The 24,653-nt window shown below is 46.7% G+C and overlaps 10 protein-coding genes across 10 annotated transcripts; 6 read left to right on the top strand and 4 right to left on the bottom strand.

The window, feature by feature from the left end:
* Positions 1 to 36: 36 nt before the first annotated feature.
* On the top strand, positions 37 to 1,741 carry N7537_011150 (gamma-tubulin mipA; the record flags this gene model as incomplete). Its single annotated transcript, XM_056902204.1, has 5 exons — positions 37 to 44; positions 93 to 169; positions 276 to 394; positions 472 to 525; positions 590 to 1,741. The coding sequence occupies 5 exons, from the start codon at positions 37 to 39 to the stop codon at positions 1,739 to 1,741; spliced, it is 1,410 nt and encodes a 469-aa protein (XP_056747491.1).
* Positions 1,742 to 3,431: 1,690 nt separating this feature from the next.
* Positions 3,432 to 3,650, top strand: N7537_011149 (uncharacterized protein; the record flags this gene model as incomplete). Its single annotated transcript, XM_056902203.1, has 1 exon — positions 3,432 to 3,650. One exon carries the CDS (start codon positions 3,432 to 3,434, stop codon positions 3,648 to 3,650), a length of 219 nt encoding a protein of 72 aa, XP_056747490.1.
* An 818-nt stretch (positions 3,651 to 4,468) lies between these two features.
* Positions 4,469 to 5,052, bottom strand: N7537_011148 (DUF1754 domain-containing protein; the record flags this gene model as incomplete). Its single annotated transcript, XM_056902202.1, has 3 exons — positions 4,469 to 4,490; positions 4,575 to 4,672; positions 4,780 to 5,052. 3 exons carry the CDS (start codon positions 5,050 to 5,052, stop codon positions 4,469 to 4,471), a joined length of 393 nt encoding a protein of 130 aa, XP_056747489.1.
* A 1,010-nt stretch (positions 5,053 to 6,062) lies between these two features.
* N7537_011147 (putative solid-state culture specific protein) lies at positions 6,063 to 7,451 on the top strand (the record flags this gene model as incomplete). The annotated part of the gene is made up of 1 exon (XM_056902201.1): positions 6,063 to 7,451. The coding sequence occupies one exon, from the start codon at positions 6,063 to 6,065 to the stop codon at positions 7,449 to 7,451; it is 1,389 nt and encodes a 462-aa protein (XP_056747488.1).
* Positions 7,452 to 7,556: 105 nt separating this feature from the next.
* On the bottom strand, positions 7,557 to 9,774 carry N7537_011146 (putative FAD monooxygenase; the record flags this gene model as incomplete). Its single annotated transcript, XM_056902200.1, has 5 exons — positions 7,557 to 8,582; positions 8,646 to 8,866; positions 8,929 to 9,409; positions 9,480 to 9,666; positions 9,722 to 9,774. The coding sequence occupies 5 exons, from the start codon at positions 9,772 to 9,774 to the stop codon at positions 7,557 to 7,559; spliced, it is 1,968 nt and encodes a 655-aa protein (XP_056747487.1).
* A 469-nt stretch (positions 9,775 to 10,243) lies between these two features.
* Positions 10,244 to 11,244, top strand: N7537_011145 (O-methyltransferase; the record flags this gene model as incomplete). The annotated part of the gene is made up of 3 exons (XM_056902199.1): positions 10,244 to 10,300; positions 10,382 to 11,122; positions 11,197 to 11,244. 3 exons carry the CDS (start codon positions 10,244 to 10,246, stop codon positions 11,242 to 11,244), a joined length of 846 nt encoding a protein of 281 aa, XP_056747486.1.
* A 2,143-nt stretch (positions 11,245 to 13,387) lies between these two features.
* On the top strand, positions 13,388 to 14,245 carry N7537_011144 (uncharacterized protein; the record flags this gene model as incomplete). Its single annotated transcript, XM_056902198.1, has 1 exon — positions 13,388 to 14,245. The coding sequence occupies one exon, from the start codon at positions 13,388 to 13,390 to the stop codon at positions 14,243 to 14,245; it is 858 nt and encodes a 285-aa protein (XP_056747485.1).
* A 567-nt stretch (positions 14,246 to 14,812) lies between these two features.
* On the top strand, positions 14,813 to 15,325 carry N7537_011143 (TolB family protein; the record flags this gene model as incomplete). The annotated part of the gene is made up of 1 exon (XM_056902197.1): positions 14,813 to 15,325. One exon carries the CDS (start codon positions 14,813 to 14,815, stop codon positions 15,323 to 15,325), a length of 513 nt encoding a protein of 170 aa, XP_056747484.1.
* A 2,316-nt stretch (positions 15,326 to 17,641) lies between these two features.
* On the bottom strand, positions 17,642 to 19,711 carry N7537_011142 (uncharacterized protein; the record flags this gene model as incomplete). The annotated part of the gene is made up of 4 exons (XM_056902196.1): positions 17,642 to 19,154; positions 19,213 to 19,275; positions 19,331 to 19,547; positions 19,600 to 19,711. The coding sequence occupies 4 exons, from the start codon at positions 19,709 to 19,711 to the stop codon at positions 17,642 to 17,644; spliced, it is 1,905 nt and encodes a 634-aa protein (XP_056747483.1).
* A 553-nt stretch (positions 19,712 to 20,264) lies between these two features.
* On the bottom strand, positions 20,265 to 20,828 carry N7537_011141 (PaaI family thioesterase; the record flags this gene model as incomplete). Its single annotated transcript, XM_056902195.1, has 1 exon — positions 20,265 to 20,828. One exon carries the CDS (start codon positions 20,826 to 20,828, stop codon positions 20,265 to 20,267), a length of 564 nt encoding a protein of 187 aa, XP_056747482.1.
* Positions 20,829 to 24,653: the final 3,825 nt, after the last annotated feature.

Here is a 24,653-nt window from a genome sequence, read left to right as displayed (position 1 = left end):
CGAGCAGCAACACTCGACGGCTTCTGTGAAGAAAAGATGCCAAGGTTTGTTCATTCCGTCGACTCGATAATAACTGAGGACTCTCTCTCCAGCTTGAATACCGATGCTAATATTGTTGGCAATTGCAGAGAAATCATCACAATTCAAGCCGGCCAGTGCGGCAACAACGGTATGTGGCTCAACTCCGCGATCCATTCCACGAGACCCTTGATCCTATTCTTTTGTACGGAGCACGAGGACATATATTCCACATCGCTAACATTTGCTCTATCTAGTCGGCAGTCAGTTTTGGCAGCAGCTTTGCCAGGAGCATGGGATCAGCGCAGATGGAAACTTGGAAGAGCATGCGACCGACGGGGCGGCCGGTGATCGCAAAGATGTCTTCTTCTACCAGGTGTGTATAGGAAGCTTGGAAGAGCACATTATCAGCCAGATGACATCGCAAGAACACTAGCTAACAGACGTGGGCAGAGTGACGACACAAGGTACATCCCTCGAGCGATTCTCCTCGATTTAGAACCCAGGGTATGCTATCCTTCACCGATATATCACGCCGACACAAGATGATTAACATACAGGTTGATTTCAGGTCCTCAACGCCATCCAAACTGGCCCTTACAAGAATATTTACAACCCCGAGAACTTCTTCGTCGGACAACAAGGTATCGGAGCTGGAAACAATTGGGGTACCGGATATGCTGCAGGCGAGGGCGTACAAGAGGAGATTTTCGATATGATCGACCGCGAAGCAGACGGAAGTGACTCACTAGAGGGATTTATGCTTCTACATTCGATCGCAGGAGGAACAGGCTCCGGACTGGGAAGTTTCATCCTGGAGCGCATGAACGATCGATTCCCGAAGAAACTCATCCAAACCTACTCTGTCTTCCCGGACACACAGTCCGATGTCGTCGTCAACCCTTACAACAGTTTGCTTGCCATGCGACGATTGACCCAGGATGCTGACTCTGTGGTCGTCCTCGACAATGGTGCTCTGTCACGAATTGTCGCCGATCGGCTCCACGTTCAAGAGCCCTCGTTCCACCAAACGAACCAACTCGTTTCAACGGTGATGTCTGCATCTACAACCACACTACGATACCCTGGGTACATGCACAACGATCTTGCCGGGATCATCGCCTCGCTCATCCCTACCCCACGCAGCCACTTCCTTCTCACATCATACACACCTTTCACGGGCGCCAACATCGAGCAAGCCAGGACAGTGCGAAAGACAACTGTGCTAGACGTCATGCGTCGCCTTCTACAGCCCAAGAACCGCATGGTCTCCGTCAACCCCAGCAAATCCAGCTGCTACATCAGCATCCTCAACATCATCCAGGGCGAAGCCGACCCGACCGACGTGCACAAGTCACTGCTACGTATTCGGGAGCGTCGCCTCGCTTCTTTCATCCCCTGGGGCCCTGCCAGTATCCAGGTTGCTCTAACGAAGAAATCCCCGTATATCGAGGAAACCGGCCACCGCGTCAGTGGGCTGATGTTGGCCAACCACACCTCTGTCGCGACCCTATTCAAGCGCATTGTGAAGCACTACGACATGCTCCGCAAGCGCAATGCCTTCTTGGATTCATATAAGAAGGAAGCGCCATTTGCTGACGGACTTGGCGAATTTGACGAGGCACGTGCGGTTGTGATGGATCTGATCGGTGAGTACGAGGCAGCCGAGCGAGAGGATTATCTGGATCCAGATGCAGGCAAGGCAAACGACCCTGGGGTATGATATGAGATGCGAAGATTTCATTCCTCGCCCTTTCCTTGGATTTTTTTTTCTTTCTCTCTTTTGCTATTTGGGCAGGGTAAGGGGGTTTGAGCGCATCATCGGTGTCTGCGCCGGCGTCCACGGGGTTTCATTCACATTTACATTTTCCTTTCTTTTTTGCCTTTCCCCGTTCTCAAACCTTACCAGTGGACATATCATGAAACCAATCCACGCTAGTCGCTATTTAGAATTGATCACGAACACGTAGCCCGCGTAGAGCGTGTCAACGTGGTAGGATTCTGATTTGTACCGTTTAGCGTGTGTCTGCGAGGGATCCGTGGGCAGATACGGAGTAGTATCCTACTACATAAAGTGACGGTGGGGGATATGTGGAGAGAGACGGTGAAATTGGGTAGCGGGATCGGCCCTCACTTTAGGCCTAACCCGGGAAATGTATACAGATGGCATCACACGTACTCCGTACTTAAGGAGTACTATGTATATAGTCCTGCATATGCTGTTACCGATGCAATAGCTCCACGCGGATCATCCGTCGTACCTAGGCGGGCTTGGCTCAGGCGACTCATCGATTTGTATCGCAGACAGTTCACTCGCTACAATTCACTCGCTGCAGAGGTCATAGCTCCTTTCGTCCGCTTGCATGTCTTTTTTTTCCCTCCCTCTTGCATTGGATTGAGTGGAATTATTGGACACTATGTACTCCATGTTCTGTATGATATAGTAAAAGATAAGTCCCTGGAGTACCGCAGTGGGAGAAGTCCGGGCGAACATCTTGCCACTTTGGTGGCGCGGTAAAACGGCAGACCGATATTTGGGTTCTCTTCCAAGTCTAATTCAACTATAGGAGTTAGGGGTTAATCACTCCATAACTAATTAACTAGTGAGTTCGTGAGTTGAGAGACTATAGTTTTGCGTACACCTGACTCCTGAATCATCACGTGAAGGTGCTCCCTTGAATGCACGGCCAATTCAACATTCCGATCATTGGGCCCGAGACCAGGCGCCTGGGTGATACGTCCGCGTGGGATGCAGAAGAATCCGATAAAGTCAAAAGAGAAAAATCAAAAATGAAAGAAGTAGAAACAGAAAGAAAAAAAAAAGTCTGAAAAAATGTTTAAAAAGTCTTTTTAAGTAATATATAGTATATCCCGAGGTCGGTCCAGTCAAAGTATAGGGGATCCTATTCGCCTTCCAAGGTATAGTTTGTTCAAATCACCTAACGGGGTCGAATAATGTCCAATATCAAGACCAATTAATTGTAATAATTCCATTAAATCACTTAAAATCCACTAAAAATGAACTAAAATCCACTAAGTCCATCCCAAATCGCCTAGCCCCAACAGCATAACTTTGGGCAACTCCACTTCTCGATTCCGTCACTGTCGCCTCACTGAGTCAGCCCCGTCTCTGGTTAGAAGTCTGTTTCTTTGGCTTTCTCCCGTGTCTTCCGACTGCCCTATATATAGGCTGGTCGTGCTGGCCCTCTTTCCCTTCCTCCCCCTTTTACAACTTTCCTCTACTTGGATTCTCTCTTTCCCCGCCTCCGCACTTAACGGCGCTTATCTCAAACCCTCTCCTCAGCATCTCACAATCAACCTACTTCTACTCCCTACTTCCCCCCTCTCCGCAGAAGTACCTCTATACCACCCCTCTCTCTATACCGGCTCCACCCCCAACAACCCCAACCACAATGCCTCCCCGCAAGCCCCGTTGCAACTTCAAGGAGTGCAAGGAAGCCGCCCAACGTATCGTCGGTGACTGCAGCTTCTGCGCCGGCCACTTCTGCTCCAAGCACCGCATGTTGGAAGCCCACTCCTGCACCGGACTGGAAGACTGCAAGAAAGAATCACACGCCCGCAACGCCGATAAGCTGAACAGCGAACGTACCGTTGTTGTCAAGGGCGTATGAGAACAGGGACAACACAAGCAGAATGAGAACTAGTCGCTGGTTCTGAGCTCTTTCTCCTGGCCGAACAAAGGGGGGAGATGGATGGCGCCATCCCCTGAGGATGATCTAGCCTAGTCGATGTAGGCTAGGGCCGTCTCGCCTCCTCACCCCCCCTATCTTATCTGCCTGCCTCGACCGATCAGGTGCTACCCCTGCTAGGCTTGGCTTCGATTCGGTTCGACCCGATTATTTCCTTTCTTGCGTGCCTCTGCAGTCATCTTGGATTTAGCGCGGTGTTTCGTTTTTACTCTTTACTCTTTATTACTCTTCTCTCTGAATTTCCGGGGATTGGGGTTCGTCTTTCCTTTGTCTGGCTGTCTGTGATCTATATCTAGATCGGATTCGTTTTTTCCTTTTTTTTTTGTGGCTACGGCTTGTTTGGTTTCGAGGCTTTGGTCTTCATTTGCATGGCGTTGTTCTTGGTGTTGACATCTTCCCTCTGATCTTTTGGTATTTACCACTTACCTGCTTATCTGCTTCTGCCACCGTTGCTATCTCGCATTTTGGGCATACCTCTTTTCGGGGACTGCTGAATAGAGCTCTTCTGGGTCATTTTAGCCACGAACTATACATATCTCGAGAAATCTTGAACCCCCTTTATTATCACATGACAAATATACTTAAGGTGGAGTAATTTCAATATCTGAAACAAGGCGGATCCTTGACAGCCATTACTACAGTTGGATAGAAACGTATTGAGTACAAGTACAGATATGGTATTCTTAAAACTAAAATTATGTGATCGCTCTGAAACCTATTTGAAACACCGTAGAACCCATTTAGCCCGGTCCAATCTTCGGCCTATTTAACAAAGTCAGCTTATAGTTATTCAATGCCCAAAGAAATCGGACAAAGGTATAAAGAGTAATAAAGAGTAAGACATACATATCATGATGTTCACTGAGCCGACTGAGATACTTGTTCAACTCCTCCACACGCTCCTTATGAGTTTTGACACCTTCGCGCTGGAGCCGCTCATGCAACTGTCCCGAAAAGTCAGTTTCTCTGTACAACAAAGCCGAAATAGAAAAAGCCCGAGCCCGACAAAGAGACTAAGAAAAAGAAAGTAAAGTGAAAGGGACAAACATACCCGTTTCCGCCGAATCTCCTCGGCTTTCTTTTCGGCCTCAGTCTTCCCAGGCGCATCCCAATCCTTCTCTCTGTCTTCCTCAGACCTCACACCCTCATCCTTTCCATTTTCTGGCCGATCCGTATCAGGCGTTGACTCCGGCTTTGGCTGCATCGCATCAACCTCCTTTTTCTTCGTGCTTTTCTTCTTTTTCTTCTCTATCCGTCCTCCACTGACTTTACTCCCCTTCAATTTGAGCTTGCCGCCGCCGACGGAGTACTCGTCGCCCACCATCCTTGCGGCGCTGGTGTTGGGGACGCAGGTAGGATGGGACTATCCAGAGTCTCCTCTTTTGGTGGTGTGGCGTGTTGCTTGTAGAGGTATTGGGGCTCGCGGAGCTGGTAGGCGTGTGCGGCGTGCGCGGCGTGCGGAGTAAGAGGGGCGGTGGTCGATCAGTATTACGTGTGGGTGTGGATGTGGAGGTTTCGTTCCCTTTTTCGGAGTTGAAGTGTGATGCGCGACTGAGGGGATAGTAATATTTGGCTTTATGTGGTGGGTTGTGGTGTTGATTGAAAATTGAGGGAGGTTCTCTTGTCGCGGTTTGAGGTTGGGTTTGGGCCAATCAGAGGTGGTGGCGGGCTGAACGGTTCTTTACGTCGGACATCTACATCGTCTACACAACACTACATGTGTATCTTATAGACACTACATATATTTACGTAAAAATAACGCAGCTAGCCTTTAGAAATAACTAATTGATATTCTAATACATAAGCAGTTCAAAGATCTACAAAAATACTCAAACAATACATTTACCAGTCTTGTTCCGTTAATATAATTCCTTTCGGAATAACAGAGCTTTCGAGTGTTGAATAATACACTAAAGGATAGTATACTAAGCAGCATATAAATTCTGGGATAATGGAATGTTTCCCAAAGTGTATATGAACTGAGTCGAAGTGTAGAACTGTCTTATACCTTTATGCCTAGAAATAAAGCTGTATTTATATCTTTTTTTTCTACCCCTATAGATTTATCCACCCCTTACTATAGAATATATATTGAAATAGCAAGAATTTAGGGAATAAGCGGTAATAACGTTAAACGCTAGAATGCTACACCGAGAGATAAATTTATCTGTATCCGCGTCTGAAAGGTCACATCGCCATACTTCCGAAAACGGACGGTACCACAGACAGATGCTAGACGTAGATAAAAGGCTCTCTTCATAAATTCCACACGAACCCTTTGCCAAAACCTCTTCCAATTGTACTCTACTGAATAGGAAGACAGGCCAACGAAAAATGGATCCCGCAGTTCCCATCAAACTCGACTATACCCTGCGCGACCTCTACTCAGACAACAATGAAGATGACCTAAACATGGTCCTTATCTACTATCCTCTGCAATTCGGGTATAATCATGAAAAATCATCGACAAAATTTTCCTATGGTTATACATTGCAAGATGGCGATGAAAAAGCAGCATCCTCGTTTCAAAATGCGGCGAACATGGTGCCCCAGCGGTATGCCTTCTCCGCCGGCAAGATGCCGCTGGTTATCCTGGATTTTGACTCCAAAAACAACCGCAAAGAAGCGAATCACAAAACATGTCAAATCATAGACAAGTTACCCGCTCACCACGTTGATATCCATCGGACCTTCGCCCAGTTAATGTCCGACCAACAGCCGAATTTGACTTTTGCGAGCAGCCCGGAAAGTATATATTTAGACGCTGGAGGACAGATTGCCGTCTTACTCCCTATAGACTGTCTGTCGCATCTGCCTCATCTTGTTCAGCCGGAGATCCATTACGAGATCCTGTCGAAACGTGGGCTTGCTATATCTGGCTTGGCGACACCCCCATCCCAGGTGATTGACACCTGTCTTATCGACTCAGGGGACCCGATTCTTTTGAAACAAGAGGTTACAAGGATTGTGGACTCAATTGGCCAGCGTCAACTCCCCTTTATGGTCAAGCTTCCACAGTCCGTCTCTGGCATGGGTACCTTTGCGATCACCACGGAAGCTGAAAGGGATCAAGTGAAGAATATCCTCACGGCGCAATTAGGAGCAATGTTACAGCAACTCAACAAATGCAATCAACACCTATATCCCTGTTCCTTGGTGCTTCAGGATTTTATTAATGGGCCAGTGGTGGCACTGTCGCTCTTCGTCACAAAGAAGGGGCAGCCCCGCTTTATTGCTTGCTGCAAGCAGATCTTCGACGACCAGGGACATTGGATCGGCGGCTTAATCTCGTACCGGCAGCAGACGGGACTTTGTGAGAGGTTTGCCGCCACTATGGAGAAGGCGGCAGCTTTCTTGCATAGCAAAGGATATCATGGACCGGCTGGTGTGGACATCATCACTGATGAACGATCGGGGAAACAGTTGATTGTTGACCTCAATGTCCGGGTCACCGGTACGTTCCATCTGGGCCCTCTCACGGGACACTTTACCCAGCGTAGGCTGTTTGAGGCCGCGATGACTATGGTCGACTTCTCTTGTTCTCGAGATGAATTCGAGAAAAAGTTTGCAGACGAGATTCGCAATGGTAGTCTGATCGTGAGTGGCTGGGTCTATGGCGAGTCAAGTCGTCTCAGCCATGCTGCAATCACTATCGGTGCAGGAGACTCGCACGATTTGGAAGAATTTCTCGAACGCATCAGAGCGGCTGGTTTGCACAAATAGTCTATACGACTGAGAGCTTTGTTATCTACCGTCGACTTGTGTCAGTTTCGAATCCAATTTCAGATTAAACCTTTCTGTAGCATTTTATTCTAGCTATGATAAGTCTTAACAGTGTTCAGGAGCCCGACATTCCTCCGGCGTGATGGACATCAAAAATCGTTCCAATCCCTTAACATCATCCATGTCCGATATAAACGCCAGGTGCTGATCCGGTCGCAATAACACCATACAGCCCTCGGGTCCAATGCCAAATGATTTATACAATTGACCTCCGCCAGTGTGGTGGTACGCTTCTTCATCCACCCATACCTTGCTGTAGTCCACTCCTCGGTCCTCCGTCCAAGGACGGAAGATCGTCGGCAGATCCTGAAGTTCGATGCCGAGTCTGTCTGCACAGTGGACCAGGTACATTCCGACACATGCAACCCCACGTCTCGTCATGCTTGCCTGATTGTTTAGCCTCTGAATGACGGATTCGGGCTGACCGAGGGTTTCTTCCAGGTGGCTGAGACGCCACATTTGGCGCGGATTCGCAATATCAGCCCCGAAAATGATCAGATTCCATTGCCCCGTGCTGGGCAAGATCTGCTGCAAATGGCATGGTTGCGCGTCACTCTGGTTAATGATCAGCATGCTTGGAATCCGCGCTCCGACCTGGATGTTTGTCGCCAGAGAACGCTTGCTGTGGCTGAGCGCCATTTCATCATTTGCCGGCTTGGCCCCTGCCACACAAGGCGTAGTCGATGCCACGAGTAGATTTGGCTCGTAAATCACGGCCAGGCCCGAGGCGGACGAGTTCTCTTGCTCCATTGCTCGCTTGTGGTCCTCATGGAAGTGACCGTGGCTTGTTTCATTGTCCACATCCCTGCGGCTGCACATTCCACGGCAGATCCGCTGGTCGAGTGCGATCAATCGTTCGGCTACAGGTAGCCTCTCTTGTTGGTATGTCTCGAGGATTTTAGGGTGCAAGGTGCCTTGGATGACTGAGGCGAGTTTCCAGCCGAGGTTGAACGTATCCTGCATGCTTACGTTCATTCCTTGGCCTGATTTGGGGGAATGCGTGTGGATCGCATCACCGGCAAGAAAGATGCGGTTATGAAGCCCAATTTTTCGACAGACCCGCTGGCCAACCTAAAGGTGTTTGTTAGCTTTCGGGATGACGCAGTATATGGTGGATGCTGTGGATGTGCGTACCGTGTATGCCGTGGACCAGTCGATATGTTTCGTCTTCATTATATATGGCCACATGATCTTCTCAACCTCGTTCATGAGGACCTCGCCGTCTTGTTCTTCCCTGTATCGCGCGGCCACATCTGGGTGGAGCTCAACGTAGATACGGACAAGCTTTCTCTCCCGCGGGATCATCATGAGAGTTCCATGCTTTGTCTTTACAATGGACCGTTTCCGTATATCGGCTGCACACAGTTCACTTTTCTTTAGCAAAGCGCAATGAGATATCCAACAGGGCAGAACTCACGGAAGTTAGTGAGGGGGATAATATCCAAAACCCCCCAAAAGTCACTCGAGCTTTCTCCCTCGAGTTCGAGCCCGAGCTGTTTTCTGAGCCAGCTGTGCGCTCCGTCACATCCCACGATATATTTGGCTTCTACCACGGTGTCCATCCCTGCATATCCGGAATCATCCGAATATGGCTCGCTGCTCGTATCACTCCCGGGGGTGTCCATCCCATTGAAATAAGGCTTCGGCAAAGAAGCCATGCTCTCTAGATTCATGCGAATTGGAAACTTACTGTGGTCATCGATCGTATCGTAATCGATCTCTAAAGTGGTTGGAGTTGTCTCTCGTCTGACTTCAACGTTCCCACGGCCCCGGACATATTCCATGAGATACTCTTCCACTTTGGCTTGGCTGAGCGTGGATTCATAGAATCGGGACCATCCGGGCTGTGAATTCGCAGTAACGCTCTGTCTTTGGAGTTTTCCGTCGACTGTGCCGCCCTAAACCAAAGAGTCAGATATACCCTGACCATAATCCACGAACAACCGTTGTATGAAGAAGATCACTTACCCATAAGGCAATTTCTACCGTATGGTTCGCTTCTGCCCAGACCCTGTCTGCAAGGCCAAAGCTATCTAGGATTTCCAATGTTCGGCTTTCTAGCCCGTCGGCGCGACCGCATCGCGTGTGATGCGACTTTTGGTCAATTATCATCGCTTGCACACCCGTTTGAGCCATCCATGCGGCAGCCATTAATCTATCCGACGAGAGTCAATGATCTTGCAGGAATCACAGCGGATATAGCAACATACCCTGCCGGACCGGCCCCGACGATAAGAACGTCGGTTCGAACCGTGTCGCCCATGTTGGTGAAACTTGAAATCATTGCCCAACCTGAGTCGGCTGAAGAAAGTTGCAAGTCGTTGAATTAATGTGTTGCTATTATCTTGGCATAAGCAGTCATTACGCATATTAGTACTCCATGATCAATCCGGAATAAGCTTCCACGCAGTCCATCCAGGTGTGGTCTGCGTCATATTCTGACATTTTAGAATATACATTAGTACAAATTATTACAGTACCACATTAAAAATGTCATATTCCCCGGTTAGATCCAATAATGCCATGGTCGGGCAGATCAGCGTTGCATCCATAGTATCTAGCCCTAATTCGTCTTCCCGAATGCGGCTTGACATACCCATCTACCCGTCTAGGTTTAGATATATAAAAGATATTGTAACACTTGGGGTGTGTAGAATTATACGCTCTAAAATATTGACATATAATATTCTGTCTCCAAATTCCCTTCACTAACTCCCCTCCCATCTTCCAAAATGGCCCCTAGCATCGATTCACCCACCGGTTTCTACAAACCCGAAGAAGATGTCTTCGTAAGAAACCCATCCCAACCCCAATCCATAACTACACTATCCCCCATATAACCCCATTGGCAGCTCTAACCTTAGAGACAGTGCAATGACGGCCGCGAAGACCAACTACTCTCTTTCATCTCCAACCACCCCCAACTCCCTCAAATCCGCAACTCCCCGGAAGCCGTCCTCGCCGCCATCGACGAATTCGGTCGCACCAGGGATTTCCTCATGAATGTTGGCCCTCACAAAGGCAAAGTCATCACCGACATCATCGCCACCGATCGACCGTCCACCATCCTCGAAATTGGAGGCTACATCGGTTACTCAGCCATCATGTTCGGCCATGCTCTCCGCAAAGCCGCTACCGCAACAGGCAGCCACGCCCAAGCCCCGAGGTTCTTAAGTCTGGAAATGAATCCCAAGTTCACCGCCGTCTCGAGGGCACTGGTCTCAATCGCTGGGTTAGACGACGTCGTCGATATCTGGGAAGGACCATGCCGCGCGTCTCTCCAGCGTCTCGCGAACAGAAAGACTAGTAATTCCACCACGAAGCCCTGGGACATGGTGTTTCTTGATCACTCCAAGATCTCGTATCTAAATGATTTGAAGCTATGCGAGGAGTTGGGCCTCGTGGCGCCTGGATCCATGGTCGTCGCGGACGATATGAAGAGACCTGGAAACCCACAGTATTCAGAGTATGTGCGGGCTTCGCCGGAGAAAAAGACTGAAGCGTATTTACCGTTCAAGGGATGTCTTTCAGACGGGGGCATTTCGTTGGGGAATCCGTTTTTGGTGTATGAAACGGCGTTGGTGGAGGAATTGGAGCCAACAGGGCATATGGTGAGTTTTAGGTTTCCTTGCTTTTTGACCACTTGGGAGGTGGAAGTTGATTTTATGGCTAATGTTTGATATAGGATGCGGTTGAGGTGTCGAAGTGTGTGGATCTGGTGGAGCTGAACTAGAGCAGTGGCCGGAGTTTTAGGCTACTGCAATTAGACTGTTAACTTTCAATTGTATTAATTATTTCGTTTCATGTAACCTTCTTTCTTTCATTTAGATTGTGATGACACTCAAGTCGTGACAACGAAATTCGACTTACAGCTCATCCCAACCAGCGGTGCTCTCAGCCTATTATAGCTATCAATGACTTGTGCGGGCGCCTTTCAAGAACTGGTGAGTTTTCAAAAAGCGCAACTAGGCATAACTATTAATTTATTATTTGTTTGGATTGAATGCATGGAATTGCTGAGTGGATGTATGACGTGTGTCCGCAACATGGTCCTTCTTCTTTTACTGCTCCCCCAAGAATCTTATGGAGTCTGCACGGTACCACCTAATTTGTGAAGTCAAAGGTCTTTCTATATGAGACCAACCTGAAGTAGTCAGAAATGAATGGCATAAGGCTCGGACTGTTGGTTTTCCTTTAGCACTTCCTTAAAACTTGCGAGAGGCCTACGACTGTGCCCAGGTGTGGAAGAGTGTTTTACTAATTATATTCCTGTTATCAATTGATTCTGGCCAGGTCTTTACTAACTTGGGACGCTTGTGGCATTTCTCGGTGATCCACAGTGGTTGTTTTAAAGGCATATAAGTGACCACTGCTTTCTATTTGCGGAAAGCTGGACGTTGGTGAACCGAAAAAGATCTTTTTTTTCGTCCCTCGGTCAATCGCAAACTATCATGGCTAAAAGTAGAGTTTGGTAGTCTGCATAAGTGGAATTGGCACCATAGCGGCGTATGCTTTGGAGGCTTGGCTTAAGTTAGGGCTATGATGCGCTCGAACTACGATGCCGTGGTGAAGAATAAGATCGATACTGATTTGGTTCAATGGGGCTGGATTGAAGCCTGGAAACATCAATGAGTGGGTTTTTCCTACGTGGTTAGCGAAATGCCAGTCGCGGTAATTCTGATATCGCATAGTCACCAGAGCGGTCCCCGACATTTCGACGGGCGAAGCAGCGCCCTTTGACTTTATTCCGTCACAACCAAGAATATCCCCGATGTTGCTTCCACAGTGTCAGGCATAATTTCTCCAGCTGTGATGGACAAAATAGCCATCGTCATATCTCAAAATGGTGGAGAGAGAATTGAGAAAGAGCACTTGGGTCAAGATACATGGATCGTTCATAACTACGGTCATGACTTGTGGGGTTATTTGGGCTCGTATGGCTACGCCCAGGAGGTCGTCGAGCTATTTGACGAGGTTTCCAGTCATTGACAGAGCACGTCGTGGAAAGCACGCCTGTAATATTTGGTAAAACGAAATAATGATGGACACCCAAGACCTAGCCCACAATAGGCATCGAAAAGGAAGCTGTGATCCGAGCTATAGTAAGATCCATTAGTAGCTCATAGAAAAAAAGCAAAAGGGATCGCCGCTGAGATGAAGAAAGACACAAAAAATACTTGAATCTAAACAATTAGTCTACCAGCACCTGAGTAATGAGTTATAACCCAGGCATGATTCACAGTCACAGGGGCACACAGGGGCATTTCTTACACAGGGGGTCTGTCTGAAAAGGACCCCGTTACCAGAGTTCAAATATAAACTTCTTTATGCAATGCATTTGAGCTACGTGTCAATACAAAAGCGTGTCATCACAAACCATACCATTGGTGATACGCCACAGGAACCACGTTCTCCAGCATATCATATAGCTCGTACCTATCGCTCATACCTGATAATTGATTGGCCCGCTCTCGATTGTCTCTGCTTATATGTGCGAAGGATAAAAGTTCGATCTCACCTCTAGCATTGCCACAACTAAGCGGCTACCGGCCACCAGTGGGGTCTTTTTATGTCCACTGAACTACATACGAATATCAATCAGCCTCGGATATTGACCTCTTTCTGAGGCTCTTTCCAAAGCCCTTTGCAAACCATGTAAACCCCCTTCTAAACATCTTTCTAAACCTCATTCCAAACCTTCTAGTTCCGGCCAGTACGGGAGCCTACAAATGCTTCGCATATACGCTCATTATGAGGTAATTGAACCTGATCACTTGATAGATAATGTTCACATCCTAATCGGATTTTCTGTATTTTAGCCATCTGCTTCTGCCCCATAATCAATCTACTCATAGGAAAGAAAGTAATATTTCACAATGACTGAATCTCATGGAAGTGACGTGGAAGCCTTTCTGGACGACCTGCCTCCTTCCACCAACAGATACAGCTACGAAGGGAAGGAGCAACTCCATCAAATCCTAAAAATTGAATATGACCGCCTAGGCCCATTATACCATCCCAGGTCTGAACCATCCAAGCCCAACCTCGAAATATCCGAATACTTCGTGATTTTCATTGACCCCTCCTCTTTCGACCAAGAGTTTTTGCTCCCAGACCCAATCGCTGGTCTTCGTTTATTCTACAACGAGGCCCTGCATAGCCTGATTCTCCGAATGTCAACTCCCGAGCATTCTCAAGTCGCCGGTGCATTACACACCGCAGTCACAAATGCTTTGCTACCCATGGAGCTTGACCAAGCAATTCAAGTATATGGAGGAGTGAACGTTCCCGTTGGCAACGGAAATGTCAAGCAACCAGATGGGGGCTGGGGTCCCATTCGACACACTCGTGGTGTCCCCAAACGACCCGGGGTAGTCGTGGAGGTTGGAGTTTCCGTGTCTGAAACGAAATTGCGCAACGACGCAAGAATGTGGGTGGATCCCGTCAGAGGGAAGGCAAATATGACCATCACTGTGAAAGTCAACCGGAGGAAGCCCCAGCTTAAAATTGATAGCTGGGAATGGGACTCAGGTGTCCAACGTCCCCATGTCACACAATCCTGCGTGATCGAAAGGTCTGGTGATAAGACCACTGTCTCCCAGTACCCAATTACGATTCCCTTCGAATACATTTTCCGACGATCCCCGGATATCCCAAGGGAGACCGACATTTGGCTTGAGAAGCAGCGCCTGATCAACATGGCAACTTCGGTATGGGCTTCGCAAGAGCCATGAGTTCATGCGAAAACAAGCAGCTAGCCAAATAGCCAGTAGTGCAACGAACAAGGCCCCTATTCCTGTTGTCTTAGTATATTTTATCCCAAGATACAGAGAAAGCTCCACGCTCATATTTTACTCTATTCCACTCCTGGAGTACCTCCGTACACAGCTAATTGTTATTTTTACGGCTGTAACACCGTAATCTAAAAGGACACCTTACAAGTCATCTAAAAAGAGAACCAGAGTGTGACATTAAATATCACGACCCGTATATCATCTTGAGCAGACAAATCAGATTATCGTTCTACGTCGTTAAGGACAAAGGCTGCATACGTGGCAGATGACTCGTGTGAGAGGTATTTGAGAATATGATAAAGATGACCTGACAAGCCCGATTTGAAGGTGAAAAGAAATGCTTGGAATGGATCAATGTAATTGGATCTCCCCGTTAAATCAAAATAGGCCCTATCAGCATGGGGGTCATTGGACTCCGGCAAAAGGACAAGGATATAATTATGACTTACCTCTCACCTCTTACCTCTCACTTCTCTCCTCTTACTCTTTCACGTCTCAGCATTCACAATGGTAACCAACCCAGATTACAAGGCCAACTTGAGCCTGGAAGCCTTAGCCGACCTCCAAGTCCCCGGAGATCTTTACATTTCTCCCGACGCTGCTAAGATCGTCTACAAACTACAATATTTCAGCAAGAAGGGTGAAAATGCCACCTCCTCAATCTGGATAGCCGTGGTTGGCAAAGAAAAAAGTACTCGTCAATTTACCTCCGGCTTGTTCAGCGATGAACAGCCAAAGTGGTCTCCAGATGGAACTTCTCTTGCATTCAAATCTGATCGAGGCCACCTGGGTAAGTCCTCGACCATATATGTGATGCAAGTAGATGGAGGCGAACCATACCCCATCATGCCTGACGGTAATAAGAAACCTATTGCGGCATTTGGAGTCCCAACGGTCCGTATATCATTTACCAGCCCAGATGAGAAGACGGATGAACAGGTCCACAAGGAGAAGGCAAAAGACGATGCCACGGTGTGGGGAGAGAACTTGGAACATCACCGCCTGGAGTTGTCCATGTAGCGACAAGACAGATCCAGAGAATTGTCCGTGGCGATCGACATGTGCATGACTTCTCTTGGAGTCCTGGCTCAAAACAAATTAGCTATATCAAGCATAGAGAGCCAGACATGAACTCTGCTGGGTTTTACGGTGCAAAGATATGCATTGCATACCTACGCTGCCGTCGGTGAGGACGGCAACGCAGACGAACACTACAAACCAATGATTGAGGACCGCACACACACTCCTCATATGCCAGGTCAAGCCTATAAGGCATGGCGATACCTCAGTACCACGACGGGCCGCGGGACCCCTCAGGACAAACACACAATATGCTTAGACACCGGCTGTCTAATGACCCTTATTGACAGCTCGATAGCCAATAGTTTACAATTGCATTGCTATAAAACTCAAGACATTCCCGTTTTCGGAATCGCGTCTAATCACATTTCTTCTATGTATATACTTTTACCACTATTCTTTAACAGCGAGCACAACGTCGCGAAGATCATGGTTGAGGCCTACCATGTTAACAACCTCAAAGCGAAGTTGCTCCTAGGCATGGACGTTATAGATAACGAGGGTTTTTGCCACGATATAGGATATAGACACTAGGGTGGTGTGTATCGGCTCGTATATAGGCTTTACCTTCGCCGTCGATATCTACAGTAGGCCGCACTATCGAGTCAGACGGACGGTAAGGGCGGCTATCACAACAGTTATTCCACCCCGCTTATATATAACACTCGACGCGGTCGCCCATATCCTACTAAAGGACCGGCACTACCTTTTCATAGGAAAATCATATATATGCCAGCTTCTACTCACACGTCGTCGACGCCAATTTCTCATAGGTCCAAGTCGTCAACGACACAAACAAACCTATTTATATACAACGCCGTTCCCCGATAGGCCTTCTCACAGAGACCGACGTACAGGATGCGGTCTATGTAGTGTCCGCTCATGTAGCAGAACTGGGAAGATCACCCCCGCTTGACCCTATCCAATACGACGGCTGGAATCATACCCAGAACGAGTTCATTCTACCCAATGGCGTGACCACCTTTCGGCAGGATGGTATGGGCGCTACCAATGCACTCGCCTCTGCCAGCAGATAATATATGCAAAGCACCACCAAAGTCCGCACCAGATGATAGGCCGAATTATCTAGGACCATGGCGCTTTGCCATAATTATGATATGTGCTGGGCGTGCTGCCTTTTTGGCAGGATACGTATGAAAGCTTTAGAAGCAATTGTGAGGGGGCTTCAGCTAAGCATACCTTTCTCTTGATATTTTCGAAGGACAGTAACTGTGTTGCAACCATAATTCCCGTGTTGATCAGAGATTTTCATGTCATGGGGGACATGGTTTGCTATAGCTCATCCTAGTAAGTTCGGTCTGAACCCCGTATCCACCAATGATGCCTGCTGATATATCCCAAGCTTGATTAGCTCGAGCGCTTCAGTTTTAAGACTTGGGAAGATGTATACCCTCTCTCTACCCATTCTAGCCTATTTTCACCTTGATGTTAGCAATTTTTATGATTGGGTCGATTGTCTGCACAGTGGCTCAAAACTCCTTGACATTAATTTTTGGTCATGCTATTACCGGCTTGGACAGGGAAGGTATCCTCTCCAAGAAGCTGACGACCAGCCCCTGTGGCAACAACCATCATTTTTGGGAAATAAAAAGCGCCTACGACTCCCCGAGGTCGCCGCTAGAACGGAGCGAGGCGCAGAGCCACTGCCCGACGAATTGCGGATTCCTGTCTCCTTGCACTCCCATGAGTCCACACCAGCTTGCGCGGGACCTTCATGGACCAAGCGTCGAAAATCAAGCAGGTCCTGCTCCACTAGCAGCCTCGCACCCCCACAGACAGATATGGGCGCAGACTGGCCACTCAGCGGTTGGAGTGGCCCAAACAGGAGTATTAGAACATTCCCACTCACTCGGCGATCGTCCGTGTCAAACTTCGCTGATGGGTGCTTTCTAAATAGTGATTTTGTGGAAATAACGCCTCCTGATGCGTGGGAGAAATGGAAGTCTCCGACAGCTGATGATGCGTTGCATGAACTTCCAACTGATTGGGACAATATTATTAATATATAAACTGGACATACGTCAGGATATCACCCTCTGTACAGCCATGTATAGACATGGCAGAACGAATCCATTATATCCTACCATACAACAACGTATTCAGACTAATAAACTATAACTTAATGACATAAATCGCTTTGAAATGGTAAATAAGCTCTCAACGATCATCCTACTCAGGCAGCAATCGGGTACATAATGTATGTTCAATCCAAGCATTTCATGAAACAGGTTTAATCTACAGTTTCGATGACTCGCTCAAAGACCGATGACCAAATACCACCTTGGGCAATTCAACCCCCCAAGCGATCTTACAATCAAATTGAGTATGCTCAGCAGTCCCCGAGGTCGAATCATAGGCCTGATACGGCTTGACAATATCCCGGTAAACAAACTCGCCCACACCACCCTCGCCTAATAGAACCCATCTGCGAGCAATTTCCATCGCGACTTCATCCCCATCACGCTCGGCATCCAAAGTCAGGAGAGCCCCCGAAAGAATCCAGGCGAAGGTGAACATAATCCTCCGGGCATCGGCCAGCAACGCAGCCTGCGGACTAGTAGATGTCACACGAGAAAGGAAAGCGGCCAGAGCCTGCTTCAATGCACCCGCCAGAGACGGTGTACGGACCAAAGACACAACACGATCAAGCCACCCTGAGAGAACAGACAGGGTATCACTTTTCATCAGGAAGCGGACGAGTTCACTCGCCAGGACGTTCGTGGTACCCTCCCAGATCGGATAGACGGCTGCAGCTCGGAGAAGGCGCGAAATGTTGACCTCGGGCTCGTCCGGTTCGTCAATATACCCGACTCCACCCATCGCTTCCTGGCATTCTTGCACACCCACCATCGACATCTTGCTAACAACACCCTTGCAAGTTGCGGTTAGGACCCGGAAGATGACCTTTGCTTCGGCAAGATCCTTCGGCATGTGTGGACGACTCGCGGAGCTGGATGGATTTTCAATCAAACCCATCACTGCAATTGTGAAAAAGGCAAGATTTATAGCGCCACGATGCTTTACCTCCACATCTGCGAGGAGGCGCAGATGCATCGGGATCAACCATAATGGCTCGCCGACAGTAGTTCGTGACTTGGCGAAATTCTTCGTGATGCTGATAGCACGACGCCAGGTTGATAATGTTCCAAGAAGCGTCTGGATGCGCGTAGTATTCAACAGTGGAGCAATAGTCTTGATTCCATGATCGATCTCGCCGACGAGGTGAGCGCGCATGTCCTTCAGTTCCAGCTCGGCCGTGGGCAATTCCTTGGTACCGAGCTTGTTTTTCAGGCGGTGGATCCGCACGCCGTTGGATACTTCTTCGGGCTTTCCATCCGCTCCAATGATCGTCTTCCGTAATGGCGCGATGAATGTGCTCAGTTTGCCAGATCCTGTCTTGGCTAAGAGGAAAGCGACATTGGCGTCTGTTGCGGAGGAAAAGAACTTGAATCCGTTGATCAGGTAGTCTCCCTCGGCTAGGGCGTCGGATGTTTTCGATCCTTGGGATAAGGGTGCGTAGGTAGCCCATGTTTCTGTGTTTTGAACGTCGCTCCCACCTGCTCTTTCCGTCATCCATTGGCCAGATGTCCAGTAGTCGTCTCCTCTGGAGGTCAGTTTCCGAAATACGGTGTGCAAAACATGGTCATTTGGCAGATCCTTGAGGCGCTGTGACAATACAAATGCCGCCCCATCGGACATACTCATAGGGCATCTGTACATGGACGACGAGGGGGCGTATAGATACACTCTTTGGACTCGGCTGTTAGTATTCGTGCTCACGAAATAACAGTGAACCCATGACATACGCAGCATATTGAACAGTGCGCCTATGAACGCCGTATGTGTGGTCATATCCCAGCGAGACAACCCTAAAACATCTGTATTAGTGGCAAATGCATATCAAGAAATAGACGAACAACTAACCCATTCCTAGCCCCCCACTTCCCCAACTGCTTCCACCCCTCAGCCGTAACCAGCTTGTCATACCCATACCTCTGGCCCCAGACATTGTACTTTTTGACATATGGCAGGTTGGTCTCTGCGTCGATGTTCCATTCAAGGATTTGGGGCGAAACAGCCTCCTCACCAAATTGAGAGAAGTGGGGTTGAACCAATTCGAGGGTCTCTGCAGGAAGGTACCCTATTGTCATCAGGTTAGATTGAATAAAAGGAGGTAGGTGTGCTGGACTTACATCCTAGCATTCGCTGCAGGCTGGCATCGGAAGTATAGGCATTCGGCAATTTTCCAAGCCGAGTCAATGTGCCGGACTCTGCGGTTGCAGGAATTCGAGACTGGGTAGTCATATTTGTAATGAAGATAAATGCAACAGCTCTTCGAGAAACATTGACTGGACCGAGATGGGTTTATATAAATGTTTGATTATATCAACCGCGGTTTCCGATCAAATACCCGAGATCACTTGGTTCCCGACCATACCACTTGATCAAAGTCCGCAAAATCACCGAGATGAGCAGTTTGTGGCCGTGGATCTCCGTTATTTTGCTAAATCAAGTCTGCAGACATCTCCGTGCGGGGAAGTTGCTTGTCGACGGCGCCTCGGCATCCCAGGGGGGATTTGCTAAATATCCCAAGGTAGAAATAATACGCAGGAGGGTTTGGAAATTATATAAAGACACAATGACGATACTTTCCGTGCTGTGGGTGTAATATATAGACTTTGTCATTGATTCTAACCGTAACACTGAGTTATAAGAACAGACGTTGGGTATAAAGCCGCATGATTATTAGTTGGCCATGGTTGCGAGATGTAGATTCCTTCCTCAAATACATCCTCTTATCGTTGGTCGTCAGGGAACTCAACCCTTGGGCATTTGGTTCCCGTTGGAAATTCCAGCGCTAGATCTTTGCAATGGCCTTGACAAAAATCCCTTCCGCAGTCGCGTAGAGCTCGCCGGTGCCGCTTTCAATCTGCGCACTACCCCAAATTTTCCTCCCCTCGGTCCTTGTGATCCATGAGCGTGCCATAATCGTCTCTGGTGTTTTGATGGCTTTCTTATATGTAATGTTCAGCGTCACCGTATATGCTGGCCTCCCATCGGACGTCGCATACCTAATGAGAACACCCAGCGCACCATCCAATATGGTAGCAATAGCTCCACCGTGGAAGACATTGGGGTGCTCGTTTAGCCCCGTGCCTAATGTATGGAATCTGCGAAGCTCGCCCCTCCAGCCCTCTGTGGCAGAAGGTTGTCGATATAAAGTGAGCAAATGCGGAATTGTATCCTTGGTGAACCATGTCCTGCCCAATAGCGTGTGTCCATTGTCTGGCGTGGCTTCCCGGGGTTTGTCAACAGGCTGGAAGTTTGGTTCACAGAGGTGCGAGCGACACCATGGGATTGACATGAAATGGTTGATTTCAGTTTGTAAAGCGTGAGCAGTATCGGTGTCTTGTGGTTCCATGATAGTTCACTCCGTTTGACGTATTGAGGGAGGCTATGGTGCGATTCCTTGTTGCTTCTTGTTTTGTTTCCGAAAGCGCCTTGTTGGTGGGGGGAGGGGGTGGTTTTCTGTGGGGTAGCTTCTCTTCAAGCTGATCTCGCTACTTTGCCACTTCAAAAAGGGTGTGTAGTTTTTTATAATCTTCGTTAAAGTGCGTTGGAGGTTCTATTATGGTTAAGTACTAAGAGTTCCAATGAAGCTTCGGGTTAATCTCCTATAAAAAGTATTACCCGTGGACCTCGGCGGTCTAAACTGCATACGCGCAAAATATGAGATCACAAAATTCGTTCCTCTGATGATGTTATTTTACAAGCAAAGAACTCCACTCAAAGAAAACTCTTTGCCTATCTTCAAAATAATGGTGGGAATATGCGAAAAGGTAGCATCGCATAAAAGCTGCCTTGTATTTACCAAGAATATCTTACGATATCGATATCAGACACCTCACATAGAAGTGCACATTGATCTTTCTCAGCATGCAACACCTACAGGATTGTCAGTTGCATATTTTTCGTTATTAGAGAGTTTGCCATTACCATTCTGAACCCATAAAATATTGGTGACTAGGTTCTGTCATTATCTAGTTGTAGAGTTAAAACTAACCCTGGAAATAGTTCTATACTGCTCACCGACATTCATATAATATGCATATACGAAGTACATATGTACCTCTTAGGTCTGTGTGTTAATAAAATAGATCATAACCTGTTCAGGTGACATTATGCATTACATTAGAATGTTGTATGAAGTGTATCTGGCATGAGCGTCGTTGCAAATTGGTATGTTAAGCCAAGCGACCAAACTTGGCCAGCCACAATCAATCAATCAATCAATCAATCAAAGTTCAATTAACCTGTTGCAGTCTAACTAGTTGCGTATGACTATGCAGGCGCTTCATCCAACCGAAGCAAGAACTCGAAGCCAAACGCCGAGCGGGATCTCTCCCAGAGTATACAGATGCTGATTGTAAAGAGTGGAATCAGCCCATTCCTGTAATCCCCCGTAGATCCCACAAATCCAAACCCATCTGAACCCATACATAAGAAATAACATATAATGACTGCATGGAGTGCACCCTCTACCTTCCATCTCTCACTTCTCTCTCTCTCTCTCTCTCTCTCTCTCTCTCTCTCTCTCTCTCTCTCTCTCTCTATCAACCCCCCTGCCTCAGTTTCTATTGATAGTGACGGTGTCGTGGCTAGTTGATTGGTATGTTGGTCGACTTTGGCTGAGTTTCTCGTTTTATAGTATTATTTGTCGTTATTGGCTAATACCTATCGTCTTCTACACCTAGGTCTATTGCCGTAAGGCCTATCGGTTCGTCGTCGTCATTTTCCTCCTCGATTCTAACGTATTAAAACTGCTAGAGGAGACCTATTCGGTATATAAAGTTGACTACGTAGCGGGTGGCCTACGGGTTAGATATGATCTTATTATAGTCTCGTTCTATAAATCCTATCCTAATTCTCTCTAGTTACTCCTATAACTTCGTACGCGGAATAATATATAGCGGATACTATATTAGGATATGCTTTAGTATTTATAAGCCCTTATTATAATTATACCTATCTATCTCTACTACCTTAATTTTAAATAAGAAGTGCCGAAGGCCAATTCGTATTATACGTATCTAAATTAAGATCGTATACTATAGCTTCGATAGGCCCTCGTATAAACGAAGGGTCTTCTTATTCGGCGCCTATACTAAGCGCTTTATTAGAGCGGAGGTTCTCTCTCGCTCCTACTACTTCTCCTACCGCTCTCTAATTCGCTAGCGTACCGCTCTCTTAGTAGCTATAGCGAGACGGATTATCGGATTATCCGGCCTAGTCGTAACTCCTATCCCTATACTAAGAAGCGCTATACTCTTTGCTTCTCTATCGGCAAATTTATTACTGTCTATACTAACGTATATAGGGATCTACCTAATAGTGATATTAGTTAGTTGGTTTTACGACTAGATAGTTTATACGTAATCGTATATAAGCCCGAGTACGTACTAGCTAGATAGTCGTTATAGGTTTTAAACTATCTAGATAGTAGCTTAGCTATTTAAGAAAATGATTACTTCTCGAGCCGTCGATTGTTTGTTATTATACCTCGTTTTAGCGAGTACTATCTTAATACCGCTAAGCTCGGTAGCGTATATTATAGACTAGGAATCTATTCTAAGGTATCGTCTTTCTAACGTTATCTCCGGGTATTCCCTAGCCGTTAATACGCTAATATATCCTATAAACCTACTTCCGTCTATAAAAATTATGCTAGTGCGACCGTGGTTATTATATATAACGTCTTTATAAATATTATTATAGGTTTTTAATACTACTTCTTGATTCTTAATAGAGTAGGGGACTAGTACCTCCTATAGTATAAGAATAAATATATACTTTTCCTCCTATTTTTTATACCGTAATTTGAATGTTTTCCTAGTAATCGCTTTAGTCGGGGACTATCCGCTAAGCTTCCGCTCCCTCGGTTTTCTAGCTTCCTTAGCCGTTTATAGGTAGCCCTATTATAGGCCGGTAAGGATTCTTATAGTTGTTTCTTCGATAACTTACTATAGTCGTAATTTAATAGGGAGAATATATAGTTCTATATTAAGTGCTACCCCCGCTATTCTATAGAAAGCACCGCTAATTAGGATTGCTATACGTTTCTATATCTTTATAAGCTCGTTTATAAGTTTATCGAGGTCCCCCCTTAGTATCGATCTCGCTACTAGATAGTACTACGTAGATAGTCCCTATAGTATCTATAGAATGATAACTACCTAGTATACTTTCTATATTATAATTAATAATAATCCCTAAGTAGAGCCTAAGATTATACGGAGTGCTTCGAGACTACCGGCTCCTTTTATAAGTATTTTCTTATAGTATATCGAGAAATTGAGGTATTTGTCGAGCTAAATACCTAGGTATTTTGCTATACCCGACGGCGCGAGGATGGTTAGTATTAGGTCCCCTAGAATAATTACCGGTATACCGTTATATCCTAATAGGTCCTCTAGGATCTCCTAGATATCGGTGATACTATTAGTAGTAATAGTAGTATTAGTGGTAGTAGTAGACTTCGGATTGGTAAAGTGAATTAATTCAAATTTATTAGGTACGAACTTAGCTATATACTTGCTAGCCTAGGACGTTACTCTTTATAATACCTTCTCTAGTACTCTAATATTCTCTTCGTAGCTATTTGAGATAGCTAGAATATAAACGTTATCTACCTAGCCGTATACTTCGCTCTCCCCGTAGTATAGTCCTCGTAGTATATACGCGTATATAAGCGGTATATTAAATAGGAGGAAAAGGATCGGCGAGATTGGTAAGCCTTAGGGGATACTAGTTAGTATAGGAAATACTTCGCTAAGATAGCTATTTAGTAGCTTAATTCGTATACTCCTACCGGTAAGGAATGACTATACCTACGGAGTAAGTATACCGAGTCCTATTTGTTATATATTATATAGCAGCCTCTCGTAAGAGACTATATTATATATACCGGCAATATTAAGGAGTAGTATACTTACTATATTACCTTCTCTTTATACCTAGTATACTCTCCTAAGGATTAACTAGATCGTATGGTCGATAGATACCCCTTTCCTTCTACCTAGGTATATCTTCGGGAGTAGATTATACTTCTCTATATACTACGTAATTCGTGTCGCGATAATCGCTTTAAGGACCTTACTAAGTATATTTAGGAGTACGACCGGCCTATACGATTTAGGGACTTAGTAGTCTTATAGGCCGGCCTTTCTTAGTATTACTATAATAGAGG

Source organism: Penicillium hordei (genome assembly GCF_028827395.1).
Source record: "Penicillium hordei strain IBT 12815 chromosome Unknown utg000006l_segment0_segment0, whole genome shotgun sequence".
Lineage (NCBI taxonomy): Eukaryota > Fungi > Ascomycota > Eurotiomycetes > Eurotiales > Aspergillaceae > Penicillium > Penicillium hordei.
The sequence above is the reverse complement of the archived record's forward strand: the minus strand, read 5'-3'. Positions and strand labels throughout refer to the sequence as shown.